This window comes from Daldinia vernicosa, assembly GCF_022497035.1.
Source record: "Daldinia vernicosa strain CBS 139.73 unplaced genomic scaffold F5Y00scaffold_48, whole genome shotgun sequence".
In the NCBI taxonomy this organism is placed as follows: Eukaryota; Fungi; Ascomycota; class Sordariomycetes; order Xylariales; family Hypoxylaceae; genus Daldinia; species Daldinia vernicosa.
The window spans coordinates 76,491-96,797 of record NW_025953964.1 but is presented as its reverse complement, the minus strand read 5'-3'; the positions used below and the strand labels follow the sequence as shown (position 1 = coordinate 96,797).

The 20,307-nt window shown below is 46.9% G+C and overlaps 7 protein-coding genes across 7 annotated transcripts; 3 read left to right on the top strand and 4 right to left on the bottom strand.

Annotated features, from left to right (window-relative positions):
* Nucleotides 1–12: 12 nt before the first annotated feature.
* On the bottom strand, nucleotides 13–1,936 carry F5Y00DRAFT_150598 (glycoside hydrolase family 5 protein). Its single transcript, XM_048004528.1, has 2 exons — nucleotides 1,157–1,936; nucleotides 13–1,055 (listed from the first exon to the last, which is right to left on the bottom strand). Exons 1-2 carry the CDS (start codon nucleotides 1,749–1,751, stop codon nucleotides 346–348), a joined length of 1,305 nt encoding a protein of 434 aa, XP_047861978.1. The 5' UTR covers nucleotides 1,752–1,936; the 3' UTR covers nucleotides 13–345.
* Nucleotides 1,937–2,496: 560 nt separating this feature from the next.
* Nucleotides 2,497–4,644, bottom strand: F5Y00DRAFT_150864 (cytochrome P450). Its single transcript, XM_048004530.1, has 4 exons — nucleotides 4,324–4,644; nucleotides 3,663–4,262; nucleotides 3,370–3,602; nucleotides 2,497–3,313 (listed from the first exon to the last, which is right to left on the bottom strand). Exons 1-4 carry the CDS (start codon nucleotides 4,387–4,389, stop codon nucleotides 2,629–2,631), a joined length of 1,584 nt encoding a protein of 527 aa, XP_047861977.1. The 5' UTR covers nucleotides 4,390–4,644; the 3' UTR covers nucleotides 2,497–2,628.
* Nucleotides 4,645–5,700: 1,056 nt separating this feature from the next.
* F5Y00DRAFT_150566 (uncharacterized protein) lies at nucleotides 5,701–6,778 on the top strand. Its single transcript, XM_048004526.1, has 2 exons — nucleotides 5,701–6,127; nucleotides 6,250–6,778. Exons 1-2 carry the CDS (start codon nucleotides 5,922–5,924, stop codon nucleotides 6,587–6,589), a joined length of 546 nt encoding a protein of 181 aa, XP_047861976.1. The 5' UTR covers nucleotides 5,701–5,921; the 3' UTR covers nucleotides 6,590–6,778.
* A 518-nt stretch (nucleotides 6,779–7,296) lies between these two features.
* On the bottom strand, nucleotides 7,297–10,992 carry F5Y00DRAFT_150568 (uncharacterized protein). Its single transcript, XM_048004527.1, has one exon. The coding sequence runs from the start codon at nucleotides 10,679–10,681 to the stop codon at nucleotides 7,457–7,459; it is 3,225 nt and encodes a 1,074-aa protein (XP_047861975.1). The 5' UTR covers nucleotides 10,682–10,992; the 3' UTR covers nucleotides 7,297–7,456.
* A 4,748-nt stretch (nucleotides 10,993–15,740) lies between these two features.
* F5Y00DRAFT_264939 (uncharacterized protein) lies at nucleotides 15,741–16,626 on the top strand (the record flags this gene model as incomplete). The annotated part of the gene is made up of 3 exons (XM_048011731.1): nucleotides 15,741–15,951; nucleotides 16,123–16,272; nucleotides 16,343–16,626. The coding sequence occupies 3 exons, from the start codon at nucleotides 15,741–15,743 to the stop codon at nucleotides 16,624–16,626; spliced, it is 645 nt and encodes a 214-aa protein (XP_047861974.1).
* A 321-nt stretch (nucleotides 16,627–16,947) lies between these two features.
* F5Y00DRAFT_264938 (uncharacterized protein) lies at nucleotides 16,948–17,559 on the top strand (the record flags this gene model as incomplete). The annotated part of the gene is made up of 1 exon (XM_048011730.1): nucleotides 16,948–17,559. One exon carries the CDS (start codon nucleotides 16,948–16,950, stop codon nucleotides 17,557–17,559), a length of 612 nt encoding a protein of 203 aa, XP_047861973.1.
* A 569-nt stretch (nucleotides 17,560–18,128) lies between these two features.
* Nucleotides 18,129–19,215, bottom strand: F5Y00DRAFT_264937 (uncharacterized protein; the record flags this gene model as incomplete). The annotated part of the gene is made up of 2 exons (XM_048011729.1): nucleotides 18,129–19,051; nucleotides 19,152–19,215. 2 exons carry the CDS (start codon nucleotides 19,213–19,215, stop codon nucleotides 18,129–18,131), a joined length of 987 nt encoding a protein of 328 aa, XP_047861972.1.
* Nucleotides 19,216–20,307: the final 1,092 nt, after the last annotated feature.

The window sequence follows — 20,307 nt, the reverse complement described above, 5'->3', positions numbered from 1 at the left end:
TTCGAAATGAGCGGATCCACTTAGTACTACCTAAGCTAATATCTACCTTCAAATATTCCGTATGTTGTACGGAATACATGTATCTATGTACATAGGTACCTTTAAGTATCACATATAAGTGCCATTGATCGATCCATGGCAGCTATGGCTTCAATGCTCTTTGTGATACTCCACCTGTCTCAACTTTATGAAATCACCAAACAGAACATATATTACCAAACAGAATTTATTCATAGTCTCCAAACCTTCAAATACTTGTCGAAAACCACTACCAACACGTTTATGCTCGCGGCATACCTACAAGTATTGGCTTACATATGGCCCGTCTCAACTATCTCATCCATCTCATCCTTGCGCAGTCGCCTTCACAAGAGGCTTCAGTCCTCCCTCAATATAGGCAGACGATCTCCAATCTGACCAATCATGCTTCAGGAGACCCCATGTCTCTTCAAAGTCCTGCGTTCCCGAGCGGACATAGTAACTACCTGAGATGACCCAGATAAACCATCCGGCCTTCTGCTCTGCCAGGTAGCTGGCGATACAAGTAGCATACGTTCCCTGCCACGTGTTACCCGTCATATCGAAGCCAAACTCGGTTAGCAGCACCGGGAATACGTTAACCGCCTTAGAGTCGTCCGCGTGCAACGCCTGGAAGCCGCTGTTGTATAGCGAGCTCTTGAGACTATTGCAGTTATTCGCGCTGTTCTGGTAGTTATGAATCTCCAGCACTAGCTTGTTGGCATAGCCCTGGAAGTCTGCCGTGCTGAACTTGGCGCTTCCCGGTGTGAATGCCGTGCCCTGAACTACTGGCGTCACGTATGTATCGTAATCAAGACCCGAAAGGAAGATAAGCAAGTCCGGGTTTGCGGAGTTGATCGCACTTGTTCCTTTCTTGATGTTCGTATACCAATCCCTCCAGTTGTATGATTGACTGCTGAGCGTGGGATTGCTGTCGGGTTTGCGAAGCTCATTACGTAGCGACATCGACGTCAGCGCCGGCCAGTTTTTCCCGTGATTTGCCATGTACGAGAGACCTCTGGTCCAATTTTCCACATCTACATCTATGTTAGCTGCGCGTACGAAAACTGAGGAGTCCAATGCCGCATTGCTCGCGGATCAAGGTACCCCAATTTGCATATATAGGCCATATACATACTATAATCTCTGTCTCCGAACCAAGAGTTGCCGTCGTTGGTAGAACAGCACCAAGCAGCCTTGGACATGTGGTTATCTAAATGGACAAAAACATTTTGCTTTGCGCACTCGGCAGCGACGGCGTCAAAGACTTGAAGGCGGGTGGTACTATCGTTAAAAGAAGGATTCTTCGCAAGAAATTCTCTATAGACTTTAGGTCCGTTTGTCTGGCCGAGCGCCTTGGTAAATGAGTCCTTCACGGTCGTATCCTTGCCATTGTTGCTGTAGATCTCATCTATCATCTGAATGGCGTACGTCAGGCGAATCGCATTCATGCCCACGCTCTTGATCTTGGAGACGATGCTCTCAATAGACTGATAGCGTAGTCCGTCTGGAATCATTACTTCTCCGTGACCTGGCCAATTAGCCCCTGCGTAGACGACATTTTCGCCTCGCGCATTTTTTATGTCACGACCAGATGTGACAAGCGGTCCATAGGGCCAGCTATCGGCACGAGCAGCAATATCCACCTTCAGTGGTGAAGCCCAAGAGAAGGATGTGATGCCGCCCAAGGCAAGCAAAGACACAAGAGAACGACGCAATCCCGAGCTCATCATAGTGACAGAATGTATTTCCTCAGTGATGATCACATCACTACGAGAGACCGTATCCCACGGGGTGTCGTAGATTATATGCTGTTTGCCAAGAAGAGCTTCACCGCATACTACACATTTCTTCCGTATTATTATTGTTACCTTTTCATCTCCTAAAGTCACATACAAGAATATTAGTGCTGCCCTGGAACACCTTAACCTAGCAAACTAGGGTACACCTGTACGAGAGTATTGTCCGGGAAAGTTCCAAGATTCAGGAGCTCGTAGGAACATCTTCCCGAGCGGCCGACTTTGCACCACCTCTCATGCTACGACGGATGGAGTTTTGATTTATACTGCGGTATAATCACAGCTTACGTAGTATTTACCCAGGGATGAAGAGGATCTGGATGCCTATTGAAAATCAGAAAGTGTGGGGGACCGGGGTAAGTCTTGGTGGCGCCAAGCTGGCCGCCGATGAACAAAACAAGATACTATGTAGGAATAAATATTTCCGTCGTCATTCATCCAGATTGCCGGCATATCATCTCCACATTCGCGTTCTCGGCCAGCGGAAGTTAGAACTTTATCCTAGGCTAGATCAAGCCGGTCCGTCCAATATTAAACTATTTATCTAGCTATTCTTGGAATCTTGGATGAGAGACCGTCGCCAAACTCGATCATCGAATATCGACTGCCAGACTTAATTTATCCCGTCCAGTTCCATAAGAGGAAAAGCAACCAGGGTTCCTTACCATCAGTGAATGCGATAGGTACGAGGGATGCCCACCGCCAGGTTCTAAATATAATCCGGGCTAGGCTGGCTTCCGGCTTGCATAGGTAGTTCCAATCTCATCGGCATAATTCCTTTTTATCATGCCTGATGGAGAACACCCAAATTTTAAATACGCTTCCTAAACTCGACCATAGGACCATCTTTAAAGCTCGTGAATTGGTCGATCAGCTGGAACTCATCCACGCGTCGCCGACCCCATTCAAGATCAGGATTGCCCTCGGCCGGATCAAAGCCGGCTGACTTGCGTAAATCGTACATGTATAGCGTTCTAGCCAACGTCGTCATCATCTCAATATATGCAAGGCCCTTTCCTATACACCCTCGAGGTCCGATGGAGAAGGGACAGAAAGCGCTCTGTGCCAGCGATACGTCTTGCTCTGTCACATTACTTCCGCTTAATTCTCCAACGGTCTTATGCGAACCCTGAATCCAACGCTCTGGAACGTACGAGAACGGACGCGGGTAGTATGTTGGATTGTGATGAACAGTATAGTGAGGAGTGCCAACGACGATCCCTTCGGGTATAAACTCGCCGTCAATCGTGATACCGCCTTTTAGGACTTCGCGAGGCAAGATTCCGCCTACCGAGGGAGACATACGCATAGCTTCGTCGATGCACGCCCGGAGGTAGGTACACGAGTTTAGCGCTGGGCCTTGACAAATCTCTTCTACGTCGCCAAATTTCTCCCGCACTTCTTGGCTTGCTTTTTGCAATGCCACTTGATTACGGACCAGATAGAATAATGTTGCCGCCATCGCGGTCGATGTCGTGTCACTTCCTGCGATGATCCTACAGCACTGTTAGCCAACGCAGCTTATACATAGGTTGCCTGATCGGATACACACAGCAGATTTGATTCTCCCCATAACTCGGTCATTGCAAATCCCTGCCCGGTTTCAGGGTCCCGTGCTTTAAGCAGATGGTAGAAGAAATCGCGACGATCCGTATCGTCGCCTAACTTGGTGCGCTCCGCAAGCTGGGCTTTGCTGTATGCCATGTACTTCGCTCGACCAGTCGCAATTCTGCGGAACAGGATCTTATCGAGGTGAAGCTTGCCGACGGCAGACATGGTTCCGCACTGCTATAGTTAATATATGGATGCCTTCTAAAAAGAAAATGATAGGTTCTGGATACTTACGATGAGGTGCCTCGTAGTAGCAAGAGATACCAACTCGAGTGCATATCGATTATCGGGCTTTTCCAGCATGTGGAAGGCTTTACCAAAGCACAAATCACCGAGTATGTCCATGGCAAGGTAATTACACCAGTCAGCCATATTCTTGGCTACGGTCCATCCCTTTTGCTCGTCGCTCGCACCGAGGCCGATTTGCTCGCAGAAGGATCGCACGTTGGCTAGGATGTACCTCTCCATCTCCTTGACGGCTCCATCCGAGAATGCCTGCGAGAGGACCCTCCTCTTCCGGGCGTGTAGGGCTTTATCTCTCGTATTGTGAGTGTTGGATGCCGGGTGTACGAACGCATCGTAGAACTCGGCCTTCCGCACGTTGGATTTAAACCCATAGATATCCTTCAGGGCCGTGTTTGAGTTGAAGGAGACGCTGTTAGGTCCGAACCGCACGACCTTTCCATATTTCTCGTGCAATCGCCAGAATTCCAGGTGTCGGTCCCCTTTCCAGGCGTGATATAATTGGTAGGCATCTGTGATCTTGGCTATAAACGGACCTGGATACTTGGCTAGAGGGTGGAAGAATAATCGATAGATAACAAGTCCAACAACCTAAAGCATGCGCTAGTTAGTGTGCTCGGGGTTGGCTTATATAAAATTGTAGGTTTCTTACATAGATTGATGCTAACGCAGCTGTAACAGTAACGAAATATATCAAGTTGACGAATATCGTAGTCATATTCGGTTCTACTAAGTAGGAAGGATACCTAGATAGATATCCTTTCTATAACTATAACAAGATAAATGATGATTTTATCTCCGTCTTTCGAGTTTGTCGTCGCTGGGAGGTTAACAAAATTTACTTGTCATGGTCTCGCGTTTATGCTCGCTACGTGTTTGTGTAGTAGCCATCATCTCTATCTATTATACACTAGCTATCATGACATAGTTTTAAATGTATCCAAGGTAGAAGATCTCGGCTTTTCGCGGTAGCAAAAATGCGATAGCCAGCCGAAAGTACGGAACCCGGACGGAACTGACGTCGTCGATTTTACCCAATGAAGTTTAAGGCCGACGCGGTTACCAGCGGAATCGTTAGAGCCGCGTCTCCAATTTGAAGTTACTATGCTTCTAGCTTACCATCTTTTCTACCTATCACACTTTCACAAATGTAATCATTCTGTCACGAGGTCCGAATTGGTTGAGTACTTGGTCGTATATGCCGATCTGTGGAATTTGTTAACCGTTCTATGCCGCTGCATTTGATGTTAGGGTGCATAGGTATTCACCAGTCTTACTTGTCTACCTATATGAGAACCCCTAACTTGGCTCGTTTATCATTATGTTGCTATCTTGCCGGTAAGTATGTTGAGGGAAGGGCTACTACAGACGGTTATTCCCACGCGCTCAAGATGAACTGTAGTAAGATTACTTTTACATAGTCACCTTAAGTAACAATGTACCTAGGTAAGATGATTTGGATAGGTAGACTGATGACATACCTATTGTAAGGCCCTTAGTCTTAACTGTTTTAGTTGGTATTCTTAGGGCTAACTTTGTTATAAACTCAAATAAACCAAATACCCGGGAAGTAAATTCGAGAGGGCGTTTTGTTCTGGTTTTATACACTAATAATACCTGAAATATACCAGACCAATAACCAAATACCCGGTAAGGCAAAGGTCGAGAACCTAAAACACCGTAAGAAGCACAGCTAGATGAGACAATTATAACTGTGCATAGTACCTATTATTTCCCCTGATAGGCTACTTAATCATATGATACTAACTTTAGATAGCGAGGTACCTAATGCACTTATCAAAGTGTAACGTGAAAGCCCCCTAACTTTCGGTTCCAATTGGATCTTCAGGGATCTTCGTCGGTTTCCCCCCTTGGTCGGTGAAACATTATGTATCATGGCCTGTCAGCCTGTACCTCCTTGTAGGAAGGGTTGTGCATTCATTCATTTTTGGTAGTTAGTTATTTATTTTCCATCCTTTCTTCATACGAAACATCATTATTCATCTCATCCATTCTTTTCTGCCCTTGCAATTCCAACTATTGTACTTTCTTTTTTTTTCTCTTTCTCAGCTTTGCTTTCGCAAATGCCAATCCTCAAACTACGCCGAGGTCACATTCATTCTAATTAGCGTTACTCGTTACTCGGTTACTCGGAAGCACCCGAACTTGCAAATCGGCCGTTTGGGTAATGAAGAAGACGATCGTAAAGTACAGCACCGAACACCCAATTGTTACCTAATCTCCTACGTAATGAGTCCTCTTCCGATTAATCCGTCGATACCGTCGGCGACATCGCTGGCGTCGCACTTTGCTCGAGCCATCTCTCACGTCTCCCACGTCTTGACGACGCGCGACGAGGACGAAGATACAAAGTGCCACCCGCGACCTGACATAGACCTTTGCGAAAAGCCCCAGGCATCTCAACACACGACTGCAATCGTAGTTGGGGTATTAGGGTAAGTCGATATTTTGGTGGTGAAAGCTGAAAAAAGGGAAGAGGATGAAGGGAAGAGGATAAAGAAGACGAGACCTATAACTTGAAAGGAGAATATCTGTTGACGAGACCCTTCTATGATAGCGGCCTCCTTGTTGTCTCAACAGTCGGGATCCTTTCGGTTCTGCACATCCGGCGCCAACGGCAAGACAAGCGAGAGTTTCCCAAGAACAACCAAGAACTTGATGATTACGGTATCGGCCCTATGCCCCCTACTGCTACTGCCAAACCTACCAGACCTCAAAACGCGTATCGCCCGCCGCACGTAGAATCAGACGATGGCGACGACCTCAAACCGCCCGGGCGGCGGGATTCCCTAAACTCTCTGGCCCGCTCCATTCGCGGCAACCCAGATGCTTACAGATCAAGGCCAGACGATACATCGCACGATATGAAACCCGTAGAGCCCGCAAGTCAGCTGTGAGAAGGAAGAGGAAGAAGAGGAGGGAAGAGGAGGACGAGAAGGAGAATGTGATACCCATCGTCAACCCCTGATTTGTGAAGATCAATAAGTGAAATAAGTAGATCTAGCGATAGATCAATTTGTAGTGGAACTAGTTTTCGTCTTCAACTACCTAACCTAGGTCCTCGCCTAAAATGATTGTGGATTTTGCTTCACTTTTGTCTACTGTGTATGGCCTCGCATCATTCTTGCTAAAAATTAGCTTGTTTAGCAGATAGAGATGACCATATTCGATATAATACACACTGTATGGTAGCCGAGACTAGGTAGCTATTATATTCACATTCAATAATAGGAATGATTAAGTTAGGTACCTAGGTAGTCAACCTGGATCCCTACCTATAAGTGTCGACACACTGACAACCTCACAAATGAGGTTTTCACTCCAGGGTTATATTCAGTTAGACTTATCAACAATAGCTTAAAATCGAGACATTTGATCGTCTCACTCTCAATTCGATACGTCGTCGCTGAGCAAGTCTCGACACCCCTAAAAAGCACACTCATAAGCTCCGGGACGGAACGCCTCTCGCGGAGGTGGCCTGTCTTGCTTGTACAACTTGCGACGCATAATCTATACGTTTATACATCTCCTTGTACGCTGGTCTACTTTGTACATCTGATGCCAATTATCTAATTCCTAAACGCCACGCTCCCATGAGGGTCCGATTGCTTCAACCTAGTCTCCAAACCACGGGTACTACACCCGTAAGCCACGTTTCATCGACAACCGCTTCGCCATTGTATGAGCTACCTTGTTCGAATTACTCTAAACACCCGATCATTAAGCTGCTATGAATATGGTCCATCATGTAGGCGCAAAGCAGCTCAACTTTCTAACCCAGCATATGTACTTAATTGGTTAAGTAAGGATGCCCACTTGGGACTCTTGAGACTTTGCAATGCTCCAAAGAGACTGTCTCTCGTGGGGAGAGCATTTGCTGGAATACTGGTCGGGTTGTTTGGATCTCTCGCCTTCTCGCTTAGTTTCCTAAGAGTGGAGACACTGCAGGTAATGATATAATGTATATCCATGTCTTCGCGTGGTTGTGACCTAGAATTGCCACCTATACGGGGAGTCGGTTCTGCTTGTGTGCAAAGAGTACGAATAAGACGGAAAAGATTCTGCGCGAAGCCTTCCCCGGATGACAGCCAAGCGCGCGTTACCCCAGACTCATATCCCGGCGCTAGCTGGGCAATAATGTCGGCGGCGAGTAAACCTTGCATTAACAGTGCTTTGCGCGCCTCGACAAATGATGGTAGATTTGCTGGGCGGCTCTCTTTGTTTTGATCAGGAATGGGTGAAACAGCGAGACCAAAAGTCCGCGTGAGAAGCTCGTAAGGAGGTGACGCGGCCGCATCGGTTGCGAAGATAATTTTATAGTACGTTCTGTTCGGCTCGTCGCGCGCCAGAAGTTTAGCTAATGAGTCAACAGCGTGTGGGAGATACGGATGAACCGAGGGCTCGAATGGTGAGAAAACCACCCGCTCTGTCGTTAGGGAAGGCCCCGGCGACGGAGCGAAAGCAAGAAGAAATTGTAGGAGACAAAGTGCTTGTTCGCGACCGGGTATCTCGACGGAGCTGGCAATATTGGATAGCAAAATTATAACGTCCTTCATGAAGTCGAGCGTATTCCTTGGAGCTCGTAGCAGGTTATCGTGAGTACCTAAAGATCGTATCACGCCACAAAGGAACTTGACTACGATCTCGTCTGCAAGGACCGCTTGGTTAACTTCCATGAAGGAGAAGTTTCGTAGTATCGTAGTAATTGCTAATAGACGATCGGCGGCATGTTCAAGCTCGTACTCCGCGTCTCCGAATACGTGAGGTTTACGAAGACTTATGGCTTCGAGGCGGCAGCTTCTCATGACATCTTCATATGAAGTAAGATCTATTTCATCTGAAACAGGATCTGCCTTGTCCGCGAGTAGGTCAACCTGCTCTTCTGCGCAATCTATAAGAGATTCCACCAAGTCGTCGCAAGCTCGCAAGTCGATTGATAGGTTCGGTATATACTCGGCTGCGCGCGATACAGATCCGAGAACATCAAGAGCTAGCCGTACTTCTCCATGTATGCCACACTGCAGGCTTTTTGTGAGAGCGTGGAGATCAATGTTACCAAGCTCCTGAGGTGGTGGAACATCTGGCCTCCACTTTTCTAAATCGTTCCCTAACTTTCGTATTGACTCGAGATCAAAGCCGCCATAGAGATCGGGGAGCATCTCTCTAGAACACGGTGAATATTCGTCGGGATCTGACGAGAATGGTCCTGGAAAGGGTAAGTTGGCAGTGGTACCATTCGTATGTGTCCCATCCGTCTGCTGAGCTGGGGGCTGCACCGAAATACTCCCGCCCTTACCGGTAGACGCGGGAGATTGTACGGAAAAGTCGCTACTCGCCTGTCTGGCGTCAATACTTCTTGACATACTATTTCTTACATGCCCTTGGTTTGCATTAGGCTGCTGCTGACTTATTCGTGGCTGCTGTGGTGTTGAGAAACCGTTGGCACTGGCCTGCTGCATAGCAGATGTTATCTGCTTAACAGGCGTCTGTACATGTGGCTGCTGCATCTGAGGGACCTGTCCGGGCTGCATGGGCTGTCCGTGTGATAATTGGCCCATTCTTTGTGGTACGCCTTGACCTGGTACACCAGGCATACCCACCGGTCCGCCCGCCTGCTGCTTCATATGTTGGGTTCGTTGTTGCATCGTCCAAACCTCCTCGAACTTTAACAGATTTTGTTCATATATACCTCGTACTTGGGCCGGGGCTGAGGGAACTTGCTGTGGATTAAAGCCAACCGACGCGGCAACCTGCGTCCAGAGGTTGCGGCCCGTTACATTCCTATAACCACCGTATTTAGAAACATTCTGGAAAAGTTGAAGGAGGTGTAGAGGTCGGCCTTCAATGACGGGATTTGTTTCTAAGGGAAGTTGCCTCATAGCCATAAACGTTGTTAGGTTCTTTAAGAATCCTTCGGGGTTGTTAGCTCGTGGCATCTGCGAGGCTTGCTGAGGGTGCATGACGCCGGGTGGCATCTGGCCATTCTGCATGGGCATTCCTTGCTTGGGCATCATGCCCCGGCCTTGAGCCATGGTCTGAGCCTGTATCTGTGCTGCCATCGGCATGCCGCCTTGCTGAAGTTGCTGTTGTAGGCGCATTTGATATAACATCTTTTGCTGGTCCATCGCGCCACGCCCTTGCGCTGCCTGCATCTGTTGCATCTGCTGCATTTGTTGGGTGAGCATCTGACTGGGGTGGACCTGCGACATCTGCTGAGGCATTTGGCCCATCGACGGAGGCATCATCTGTTGCGCCATGGGATTCTGGGCCGAGGGCGGCCTGGCAGGCGACGCGCCAGGCGTGTAACCCGAATTGAATCCCTGCGGGAAATTTTGCGGGTTCATAAACATGCCCGGTTGAGGTGTGCCGCCGTGGTCGGAGGGGACCGGCGAAGCCTGGGGGCCAAACTGTTGGGAGGCCGGAGAGAAAGGATGCGGTGACGCGGTGTTGACGCGTTGCGGCACGCTTCCCGGACGCAGCTGATTACCGGCCATTACAGGCGATGGAGACGCGTTCGTCGAGCCATTGGGTTGCAAATGGGGATAATGCTGCGGCTGATTGGGATTTTGCGGCTGCATCGCATTTGGCTGGAAGCCTGGGAAGGGCGATTGCTGAGGCGTGTCGGCGCGCGACGTCGGGAGCATCCCCGGGTTTTGTCGGGGAGACGCGCCAATGCTATCCTCCCTAGGTCGAGGTCGTTTCGAGGGGATGACGGGGTTGGTCTGATATGCGGGATTCGAGAAGGAGGGAGAGGCGTTGCGCATCGGGCTATTCTGCATAGCAGCGGCCATCTGTTGAGGATTAAACTGGCCAGCAGCCATATGATTGAACTGCGCAGTATTTGCCATGAAGGCCGAGGGATCCATCATGCCTCCCGGCCCAGCACCCATTCCTCCGCCTGCTCCCATGTTATTCGGGTCGTTCATGTGTGGGAAGCCGTTGCCATTGTGGTTTTGGACGGCAGCGGCCTCGTTAATCCAAGAGCTCATGACGGATATAATCGCGAATGGGAACCCATCTGACTGTAATTTAAATAAAGTTAGCGTTTACAATGGATTGTGACTAGTGCATTGAGATGAAATAATGATAAATTAAAGCCAGTAGTGTCACGGGCGACGACTGTCGCGATGGAATAGAAAAAAAAAAAGTCGCGTCGCGAGTCGATTAAGGAATTTTGGGGGGTGAACGGCCACGGTGCGATCGGGGAAAATAAGTTGGTACGGTCGCAGGTTTTCGGTGGTTGGGGGAGATAGATTTGCTTGGGAAGGGCACTCTAGCAGAGCCAAGTTTAGTGCTGCGACTTGCTGCAGTCGCTGGTAGCGCTGCGAATTGGGGCGGGGATTTGAGCATTCGCCAGCGAAGAGTTCCCTAAACGCAGCGCTATGCTAAGCTGTATCATAGGTATCATAGGTATCGTAAGTACCATATGTACCTTAGTAGTGGTGATAGGTACTTTGGCACGTACATAAACAGATATATACAGTATGAGTAGACTGTATATACCGTGCTACATACACCTTACGAAAATAGAAGGGAAGTGATAGCGATAGGTAACAACCTGGGCCCTGGGCAAAAATGTACGGAAACGGGGACGGGAACGGGAATGGGACATGAACGGCAAAGACAGGGAAACCTCCACCGGCGAACGGGCGGCGCCCACTTTCGCAATTGGCAGATCCGAGCCTGAGTACGGAGGTTGGTTCTATAATAGTGATAATACGGAACTGACGGACGGGGTCGTATGTACGGCCGTGCCAGGTGCGTCAGTCGCCCACCTTGTCACTGTTATCGCTGTTATATGTGCCAGTGACAGTGACAGCGACAGCAACCGATCGTTTCAATGCAGCACTGCGCATCAACCCATCAGCTCATCAGCCCATCAACCCATCAACACCATCCGACACTTGAAGGGTGCTGACCGAAGTTGTGACGGGGGATAAGGTTGTTCTTTTTTTCGCAGTAATGGTGTTCATTATATTTGGACACAGTACATACGGAACACCCGAATGCCACTCGAACGAGGACCAGTGAGTTTAGGACGGACGGGATAAATAGGTAAACTGGTAGACTGGTAGACCAGGTAGAGACGACGATAACGAAAATAAGAGACAAGAGACAGATAACAAGGTTTTACCTACCTAAGCTAAAAACTAATGGTGGTGAGTGACGACACCTCAATCACACGCTTTCTCTTTCTCGTTTCTCCGTGCGTGTGTTTGCTAGGCGCGAAAGGATGGGAAGGGCGGTAAGTAGGTAAGGAAGAGGCACTTGTCTTTTTGGCGAGCTGGCCCGGTCCTGTTTGGGCTGCGGGCTAAGAGTGCTGGCTGGGAGCTGGGAGCTGAGCGATGGGATTGAAGGTCTGGGTAGGTCAAGAAATTTTCTGACTGCTGGCACCACCTTCCATCCAAGAGAAGCAAGGAATGGACAGTACTACTTGGCCCACCTACGCTAATCCTAGATAGGTTTAGAGGGGAAACGATGAGAAATCATGCGTCGATGCGCGATTAGAATTATTTTAGGCTGTTAGGGGTGGTCAGGGAAGAGGGAGAGAAAAAAATAAAAAATAAAAAAGGAGGCGGCTTAGTGGTGAAAGGAAACGCAGGAGCTGTGTGGCCTGCGGGAAAGAATGGCAAATGATTGGCTCAAGAGTCACAGCCCAACGTTCCACTCCGTTACTCCGTGAGGTCACACCATTGGTGGGATAACAAAGGACCCAATAATAGATAAAACAAGATGTACCTACAAGATGTACCTAGGCCTGCTAGGATGATAGATCAGTAACCCGAATATTACCCGACAAGTTAAGGCCGAAACAACTGTAATTCTTCAGTTGCTTTGATAAAAGTGCTCTTGGAACACGACATATTCAATATAATAATGAAAAAAGAAAAGAATTTAATAAAAGACGTACCTACCAAAATCATGAAACCGACAACTATTCGATCTAACCAAATGTCAATGTAAGAGACAGAGAAAGAGATAGAAAAAAATAAAATAAAAACTTGCTGCCCAGGACGAGAAATCAATGCCGCCTCTCCGCAGATAGATAAGGAGCAACTAATTATCAGGCACAGGATATAATCATGGGGCTAGATCGTCCAGATCCAAAATTTGCTGACTCCTGTCCGGTGGAAGTCTCACTCTTGTCGCCAACTCCTGCTAGCCAAGGGAGGCCCTTCATATTCTTGTCGAGCACACAGAAAATTCTCAGTACAGATCGTGTCCGTAGAGATCCTGGCCCTATCTTTCGAGTATCCGACCAGACTGCTCCCACGTACCAAAAGTTAATTTTAGCTTCGTCATGCTCTCTGAACGCCCCCTAGCGTTGAGCCGGGAAGCTAGGGTAGCAGTTCATTTTGCAATAATAGGTGGCCTCGTAGGAAGTAAGTGTCTCGAAGCTCGAATTTCTATGGCAGCTTAAAGTCTTCGTAAGGTAGGTACCTATATTGGTTGAGACATGTCAGTTCAATATCTCGATAGTCCTAGCCAACCTAGAATGTCTCCAAAATTATCAAGCGTGCCGTGGGTGACCTTTATACTCGGTGCTTCCCATCGTGAAGGAAGCGGAGACTCAAACGTGGCTGTCGGCCTGCAATGCTAATGCTGAACAGGTACATATACATACGGTGTAGTATATATACTGCATACCTGTATACCTATGCATGCTGACATCCGACTCTGTGCAGATGCATGTATAAATGTAATGTACCTCGGAGTGTACGTAGAACCAATAGGAATTTCCCAAAAATCCAATGCTATGGACTGCAAGGGTGGACAATAAATGTGGCGGCCCCCAGGTGCCGGTCAAACGACGAAGGTGCTTTTCCGGTAGGTAAATGTACGCGAGAGCATCGGCCTATAATTTTGCCTGCCGATCAGTCGTAGACCGAAGACTTCTTTTTCAAGCCCCTCTTCATCCTTATCATTCATTCTGGAGAGCCGGAATCTTCTAACAATTAGCTATTACCAATAGTTTCGGGTGCTTCGTGTTACAAGTGACAGAATAGAGATCCCCATATCATATCGCAAGCACCTCGAAAAGATGCGTACGCCATACGATAGACGTAGGTAGTGTCATTTTGACTCAGACCTACTCGTATCAGTCTTGATGAGTCGTCGAAAATCAACTCCAAGCGAATCATTTGGGAGATTGGTAGGAACTTTGACTTGGAGAAAGCATCGCTGATTTATACGAATCTCCATCAATGTTCCGTAAAGCCGAATGGAGGTGGTCGTCGCTAAATGTCTAATGAACTGATGAACTGATCCCTGTAATTAGTGTATGGCGGAGACTACCTACCATCCCAGTCGAAATTCCAATGTTGGTTGTGGGCCGTTTTGCGTGACGTTGGGTGCCCATACGTACGCTGTGCACTCCAGTCCTCGGCCAATTTTCCTCCCATGGGATCGAGTAGACGATAGAAGCAAGCTTCGTGAGCCTAGATCTTTAGGCATATAAAATAGAGCTTGATTTTACTGCATCGCTGATGCTGATGGTTTCTTCCAGTTTAAGAAAACCCCCCTTCCGTAGTTCGCACGTATAGTATACTCAATCTGCTCCGATACCGTTTTAGGTAGGGTAAATCCATGTAAGTGGGAAGCAAGCTTGTCGTTCAGGACAGAACAATGACAGCTGCACGGCTCAGAGAAACAACACACAGAACAAAAAGAAGATTCGGGAGAGAAGGTATGTGTGAGTAGGAAAGAAGAGCGATGGGAAAATCCGGAGAAGACAGAAGATAAACGGTCACAAGGGAACGAGCAAGGGTGGTAGATGGGCCTTCTGAGTACGGTAGGGCGAGAGAGAAAACGGAGAGCCTGAGGGAAAATCGGTTACAATACCTGCTTTTCTCATGTACCGTACCGCGATCATTATTATCATATTACCTACATACTTCCGAGTCATCAAACTCGGCTGAATAATGACACTTCCCGGTCTGACCAGCTGTTTTTCTTATAACAGGTACTGCTCTTTCGTTTAGCGCTTTTCATCGCTGGATGTCCTGTTTCGAGCTTCTCTACTAGTGTACCCAATTTGCCAACAAGAATACTATGTAGATGTGCTTTGTGAAAGCTTAAGAAGCGGCCAAATCCGTCAAACTTCCCCCGCCAAGTCGCCTTTAATTTTCCCCACCGAACGCAAGCTTCGCTCGTAATGCTGCTCTATTAGCCAAAGGCCTATTAAATCTTAAACCAGATCTCAGCCACATTCTGCAAGTTATCTCAGGGCCACAGCGTATCAAAAAGTTTGTTCCCGACCGCCCAAGCGATGTTCGTCTCGTCGCTTCTTTATATCCAACGGCATACTTGTCATCAAGATCGAAATCGAATCTAAAGGATCTTACCTCCGCAAAGAGCCTACGAATAACCTAGCTTAGACAAAGGCGAGCTACCACGCTACCACGATAGGCTAGAGATATGTACGTATGGCGGTATGCTATTCCCTCAATTGGCCATAACTAACAACTTAAATTCCGGAGTTTGACTTTTGATCTGACTCGACTTGACTTCATTTTGTGTTCCAATTACACGTTACTTCTCTAATACGTGAAATCCCCCCCCCAATTATATCGGTGTATATCAGCTTGATGTAGAAACAGAGGATCAGGGGTTCATAAAGTTCCCACAGCACACTAGGACATGGCGAGCACGGCTCATCGATGAATCCTACAGGCAGACAGGCAAGGACGTCAAAAAAGGTGGCGCGCCTACCAGGATAATTGTTAGTAGAGGTGCGCCAGCTTTTTTGACGCCTTTCTGACCGGCGAAAACACATTGCTGCATAATTGTAGTCATGGTCATAGGCATAAGTAACACTCAATTTTTACTTTGACTTATTCTAGAATTCTATACAGCCTGCTAGAGCTGTGAACGTCTCGCCAATAAGGCAAAATGCCACAATACAAGGGATAGACGATTCCTTTGCGCTTGTCAAGTAGGAGAAGGAGATTGATATTTGAGATTAGCAAACGCATTCATAAACCAGGTAACTAGGCCTTATTTCCTTCTACCTCATTAGAGCATATGTTTCATTATATAATTCTCATTATGAAGCTAGTCGTCGGTGACTCGAATGGCTTTGTAGGAGAGGAGCTTATCCGCCAAGCTCTTATATGTCCAGCTATCACGTCTATCGTTGCCCTTAGCCGGCGCGAGACCCTCGGACAGCCTAGCTCTACGAAGCTGCAGCGTTTTATTTGCGACAATTTCGAAAGTTACGCCGATAGCGTCAAGCGCGAGCTAGAGGATACGGACACTTGTATCTAGTACATATGACCCATACTTTTATTGCCTTGCACGTCTCCGAGCATCTCTTCTATCATGTTTAGTGAGTTGAGTTAGGTCAGGACCATTGCCGTGGCACCGTCTAAACTTAAGACGGTCACTTTCGAAGACGCCTGTAGGATCTCCCGCGACTATGCGGTAACAGCAACCCGGGCTCTCGCGGATCTACGTCACAACCAAGACCGGCCGCTCCGTTTCATCTACATCAGCGGTCATTTTGCCCCGCACAGCCCGGCAGAGGTTCCGAAACAGCTACCTAATAACGGTTTAATCAACTACGGTCTAATGCGAGTACGTAGAATACGATGCTATCCTCAACCTCCACTCCGAATTTCATTGAAGCTAATTCATTGCACCCCCCCAAGGAGAAGCCGAGTCGCGGGTTCTTGCATACGCGGAACATTCTAAGGGTTCCGTACGGTCCTGTGTCGCTAAGCCCGGGCATATTGAAGTTCCGAGTTGGGAGAAGCAGATGATCCCTGGGCTCTCAATCATTGACTTGCGCGAATTCGCAGCGGCACTACTAGACCAAGTTGTCAATGGATTCGAGAAGGACACGCTGCTAAACGGTGATATGGTCCAGATTGGGCCGCGAGCATTGGGTGAAGAAAAAAGCTTGAATACTATTTTAAACTTACTAATAAACTGAGATGTAATATGCTCACGAACCTATCCGATCGATTCAACATTGTTGTTCCGTATCTGCTAATGTATACCTGACTAGATACTATATCCTATAACGCAGTGTATGATTCTGTATAGATTTCATGTAATTCTTGTTACATATTACCTATATATACTGGGAGTAAATTGATGCAGTTAGCTAATGTTTTTTTTCCCATCATTCACACGGACAAAATCACACTAGATTTATCCTTCTTTGAACATACCTTGCAATAACTTCTTAGACTACTAGATCGTAATTCTTACCATCGAAAACTATAGTCTTCGTGACTAACCAACTAACAAAATGTTGTCTGCAAACATCTTTGTATCGGTTATCTCACTGATAGCCGGTATGTGCCATGGCCATACTCAAGTTTCCGAACGCCACGGAAGCCTACCAAGTGGTTATTCGCTATCCAACCTCACTTGGGTTGGCAAAGCTTTCAAATACGGCTCTGATATTTCCGTCACTGGTCCCAGCATGAGGAATATCGAAGCGCAAATTCGTGAAATTAACCCCAATTTCTCGTGGGACGACCAAGACAACGTCAATTCCACGGTTTCAATCCAGAATGACGAAACGCATATGACGTGTGATCCAAACAACATCTGGTGGGCTCAAGTGTTCAGGATCGAGGAGGGGATCGACTACCTAAAAGGCATCCAGGGGAGATGCCACATGGGCCCCGGTCCTCGGGTATGCACTCGCATAAGTTGTAGTTATAAGTCGGCAATTTGGTGGTGCAATGATAACGACCATGATATCTATATCGACTGCGCACTTTGGAACCAGTACGCTCAAGATATTGTGGATGTTTGCCAAACGCACGATGCGAGCGCCCGTGTGAGGGGTCAAAAGTTCCATAACAAGCAGAATTGGAATGTGATGGTAGGGTTTGACAATGACCATTGTTAGAGGGTGTATTTTGAACGGAGTATTCGACTTCTAAAATAGTTGCCTTCGAATCTCCTAACACGCCTACCATTAGTAGATCATACCGTTGGCCGTATTTCGCGCCGCTACTTTAGTTAAATACCTAGATAGATAGGAAGTAAATATTAATACAATAACTTAATATCTTTGTATCTACTTATGAAATGTGCAAGTTGAAAGTGAATGTGTCATGAAGTGGAACCAAACAGCACGGAAACAACTTCGTTGTTTTGCGAGGAACTCTAACCTAGTTATAGGTGCCTGAACATGTCCTTTGTTTTAGACGTCTCATTTGGAATCCTGACAATATGTGATCGTGGTAATGAAACTGATCCATGTCTAGGTATCTAGGCACTTAAAACAATGCTTTTGCGATGTGTGACGAGTAAGATGTGCTTTTTATTACGATGCGAAGGTTCTTGACAAGTGTTCCTATTTTTTACAAGTACAATTACAAATTACCTAACAATACCAACTAGAGTCCCTAATCGTCTTCCAAATACCTCTTAACCCAATATTCTTTTCGGTTATGCATAAGGATATTCCCCGTTTTATTCGTCAATTATATCCAGAGCACCCTTATCCACTGCCTCCAGGGCCGGCGACGTTTCACGCTGTATCCTGTCAATCTGGTTTTGAAGCTTTTGGTGCCTTGATTGTTCTTTCTCCTTAGACTCTGCGGCCATAAGCATTTCCATGATTTCACGTCCCTGTTCCCTGTCTGCGTCCCTACTAACGTGGAGACCCCATGCCTTTAGGAATGTAGCTTCGCCCCTGTAGTTTTGATGCAGCCATAGGACCTGTTCCGCTGTGAATCTCTTCCTACTCTCTTGTTTTCCAGTATCTAAACTCAACAGATTTATAGATGTGGTAGCCTCATTCCTATCCTCATTCGTAGTCGACTGGGGCTTCACAGTCGGTCGCTCTTTTCTCTCGGAACTTTCTTCAGTCGACGGCCTTTTTCTAACCGCGGGAACTGAGGATGATCTTTCGAATAGCGAGAGCTTTTGGTTACCCTTTATACTCGCTGGCGGACTTCCTGTTGGTAGCCGTGTTGGTCGAGAACTCCTTTGCTTTGCTATGTCTGCTTCCCTTTGTTGTTTATTTTTGCATTCTAGTGGTCTAGCCGGCAGCGGCTTCATTTGGGCAGGATTTCGAATGTCGGCCGCGGATTGGGTACGGCGGATAGTGTGAGCTGATATTTCGGCAAATTCGCCATTGCCGTTTCTTCGAAGGTCTTCCGCGGACGAGGATGTGGGTGGGGCTGCAGAGGAGTAAGGGGAGAGGCTGGGAGAACGGAGAGTACTAGCTGACTTTGATGGTGGTAGGGGAAATAAGAACTCTAGAGAACCACTGGAAGGCGAATTCTGCCTCGTAGTTTTCGTTGGGCCGGATTGCTTCTCGGGTGGAAGCTTCAATGGCTCTTGGTTTAGTTGTGACCGTTCTACCCGCTCATTGCGATTTAGCATGTTTACTACTTTCCCATATGTTGATTAGAAAGAAGTACTAACTCATGTCATCCATAGATAGCGGTATAAGGCTATCTTTTCTAAGTAGTTGATCAACTAACGTACCCATCTTCGCATTCGACATGTCAAGGTTCTGCAACTGAGACTTGGTCGAACGTATATTTGGCATTGTGTAGTTCATAGAAAGATGTGACGAAAGATGCTGGGTATTACTCAAGATAGTAAAGGAGTATACTTATTGGCCCCTTAAAGAAGCAAACATGTAGTTAGAAGGGCTCCTTTCCCTTATTACGAAGACAATATGACGAAAAGTGCCGAGATAGTTATTCAATATCCCCATTACCCTTCATCATACGATGCTAAAGTAGTAGCTTAACCCGTATATGAAGATATATGATTCCTGACTGGTCAAAGGTAGATCAATATATGTCAAACTTCTTAATATTATTAACTACCTTATACGGAGGGCCAATGCGGCGTCTAGATTAGTCTCTGTTAGTTAAAAAGATGTTTGAACTAGGATCTACAAGGACCAGGGTGTTACCGACTGGATGGAAAAGACATGGTGTGCCCTGTTTTCTTAGGGCCCCCTTTATCCCAAGAGAAGTGATCTGAAGCAAATAAGCAGGACCACTTAGACCCTTAATATGTTTTATCTTTCCGGCGGTATTTTATATGGCATTTTCCTGTAAGACTCAATGTTTCTTTTGGATTATTCATAACTAGATTTCTCACGATACGTTCGGTTCTTCAAGGGAGTGCGGGATAGGGCACTACTATGGGGCAAGTAGCCAGAGGAACTCCATAGTATTATACATCTACTTCGTAAGGGAGTTAGAAAAACGTAGCAAGATGAGTGATTTCGATCTCCTTGAGCCAGTACCTACATGTATGTTGTCCAGTATGGCTACTAAATTAGGTGCTATCTCATATATTAACAGCTAGGTAGTAAAGCAGTTCCTTTCCTCAAGCTAGCTAAAGCTCCGGTGATTCGTTCAAGTTATCTAAATTAATCTTCTCGGGGGGTGGGTTTTGAATTTGAAGTGCAGCGAAATCTTATCAGTGATAATGAAAAATGTTATGATTCATTCGCATTAATTATAGACACAACTTTGCAACTAGGTAAAACTTAAACGTACACACCTTAGGTCGAATAGGCAAAGTAACTTTCGCCAAGATAAATCTGTAACAAAAGCAAACAATCATGAAGTTGAATCGGATAATCTCCGTTGCTGCATAGCCTTTGGTCCGAAGTTAACGA

What these genes read in the sequence shown, in the direction of transcription:
- F5Y00DRAFT_150598 (XM_048004528.1), bottom strand. Translation starts at nt 1,751, where the DNA reads ATGATGAGCTCGGGATTGCGTCGTTCTCTTGTGTCTTTGCTTGCCTTG. An exon ending in GTTCGGAGACAGAGATTATA is followed by an intron (nt 1,056 to 1,156) that starts GTATGTATATGG and finishes ACATAGATGTAG; the next exon opens with ATGTGGAAAATTGGACCAGA.
- F5Y00DRAFT_150566 (XM_048004526.1), top strand. Translation starts at nt 5,922, where the DNA reads ATGAGTCCTCTTCCGATTAATCCGTCGATACCGTCGGCGACATCGCTG. An exon ending in ATCGTAGTTGGGGTATTAGG is followed by an intron (nt 6,128 to 6,249) that starts GTAAGTCGATAT and finishes CTTCTATGATAG; the next exon opens with CGGCCTCCTTGTTGTCTCAA.
- F5Y00DRAFT_150568 (XM_048004527.1), bottom strand. Translation starts at nt 10,681, where the DNA reads ATGAGCTCTTGGATTAACGAGGCCGCTGCCGTCCAAAACCACAATGGC.
- F5Y00DRAFT_150864 (XM_048004530.1), bottom strand. Translation starts at nt 4,389, where the DNA reads ATGACTACGATATTCGTCAACTTGATATATTTCGTTACTGTTACAGCT. An exon ending in CTGCGTTAGCATCAATCTAT is followed by an intron (nt 4,263 to 4,323) that starts GTAAGAAACCTA and finishes CGCATGCTTTAG; the next exon opens with GTTGTTGGACTTGTTATCTA. An exon ending in CTACTACGAGGCACCTCATC is followed by an intron (nt 3,603 to 3,662) that starts GTAAGTATCCAG and finishes TAACTATAGCAG; the next exon opens with TGCGGAACCATGTCTGCCGT.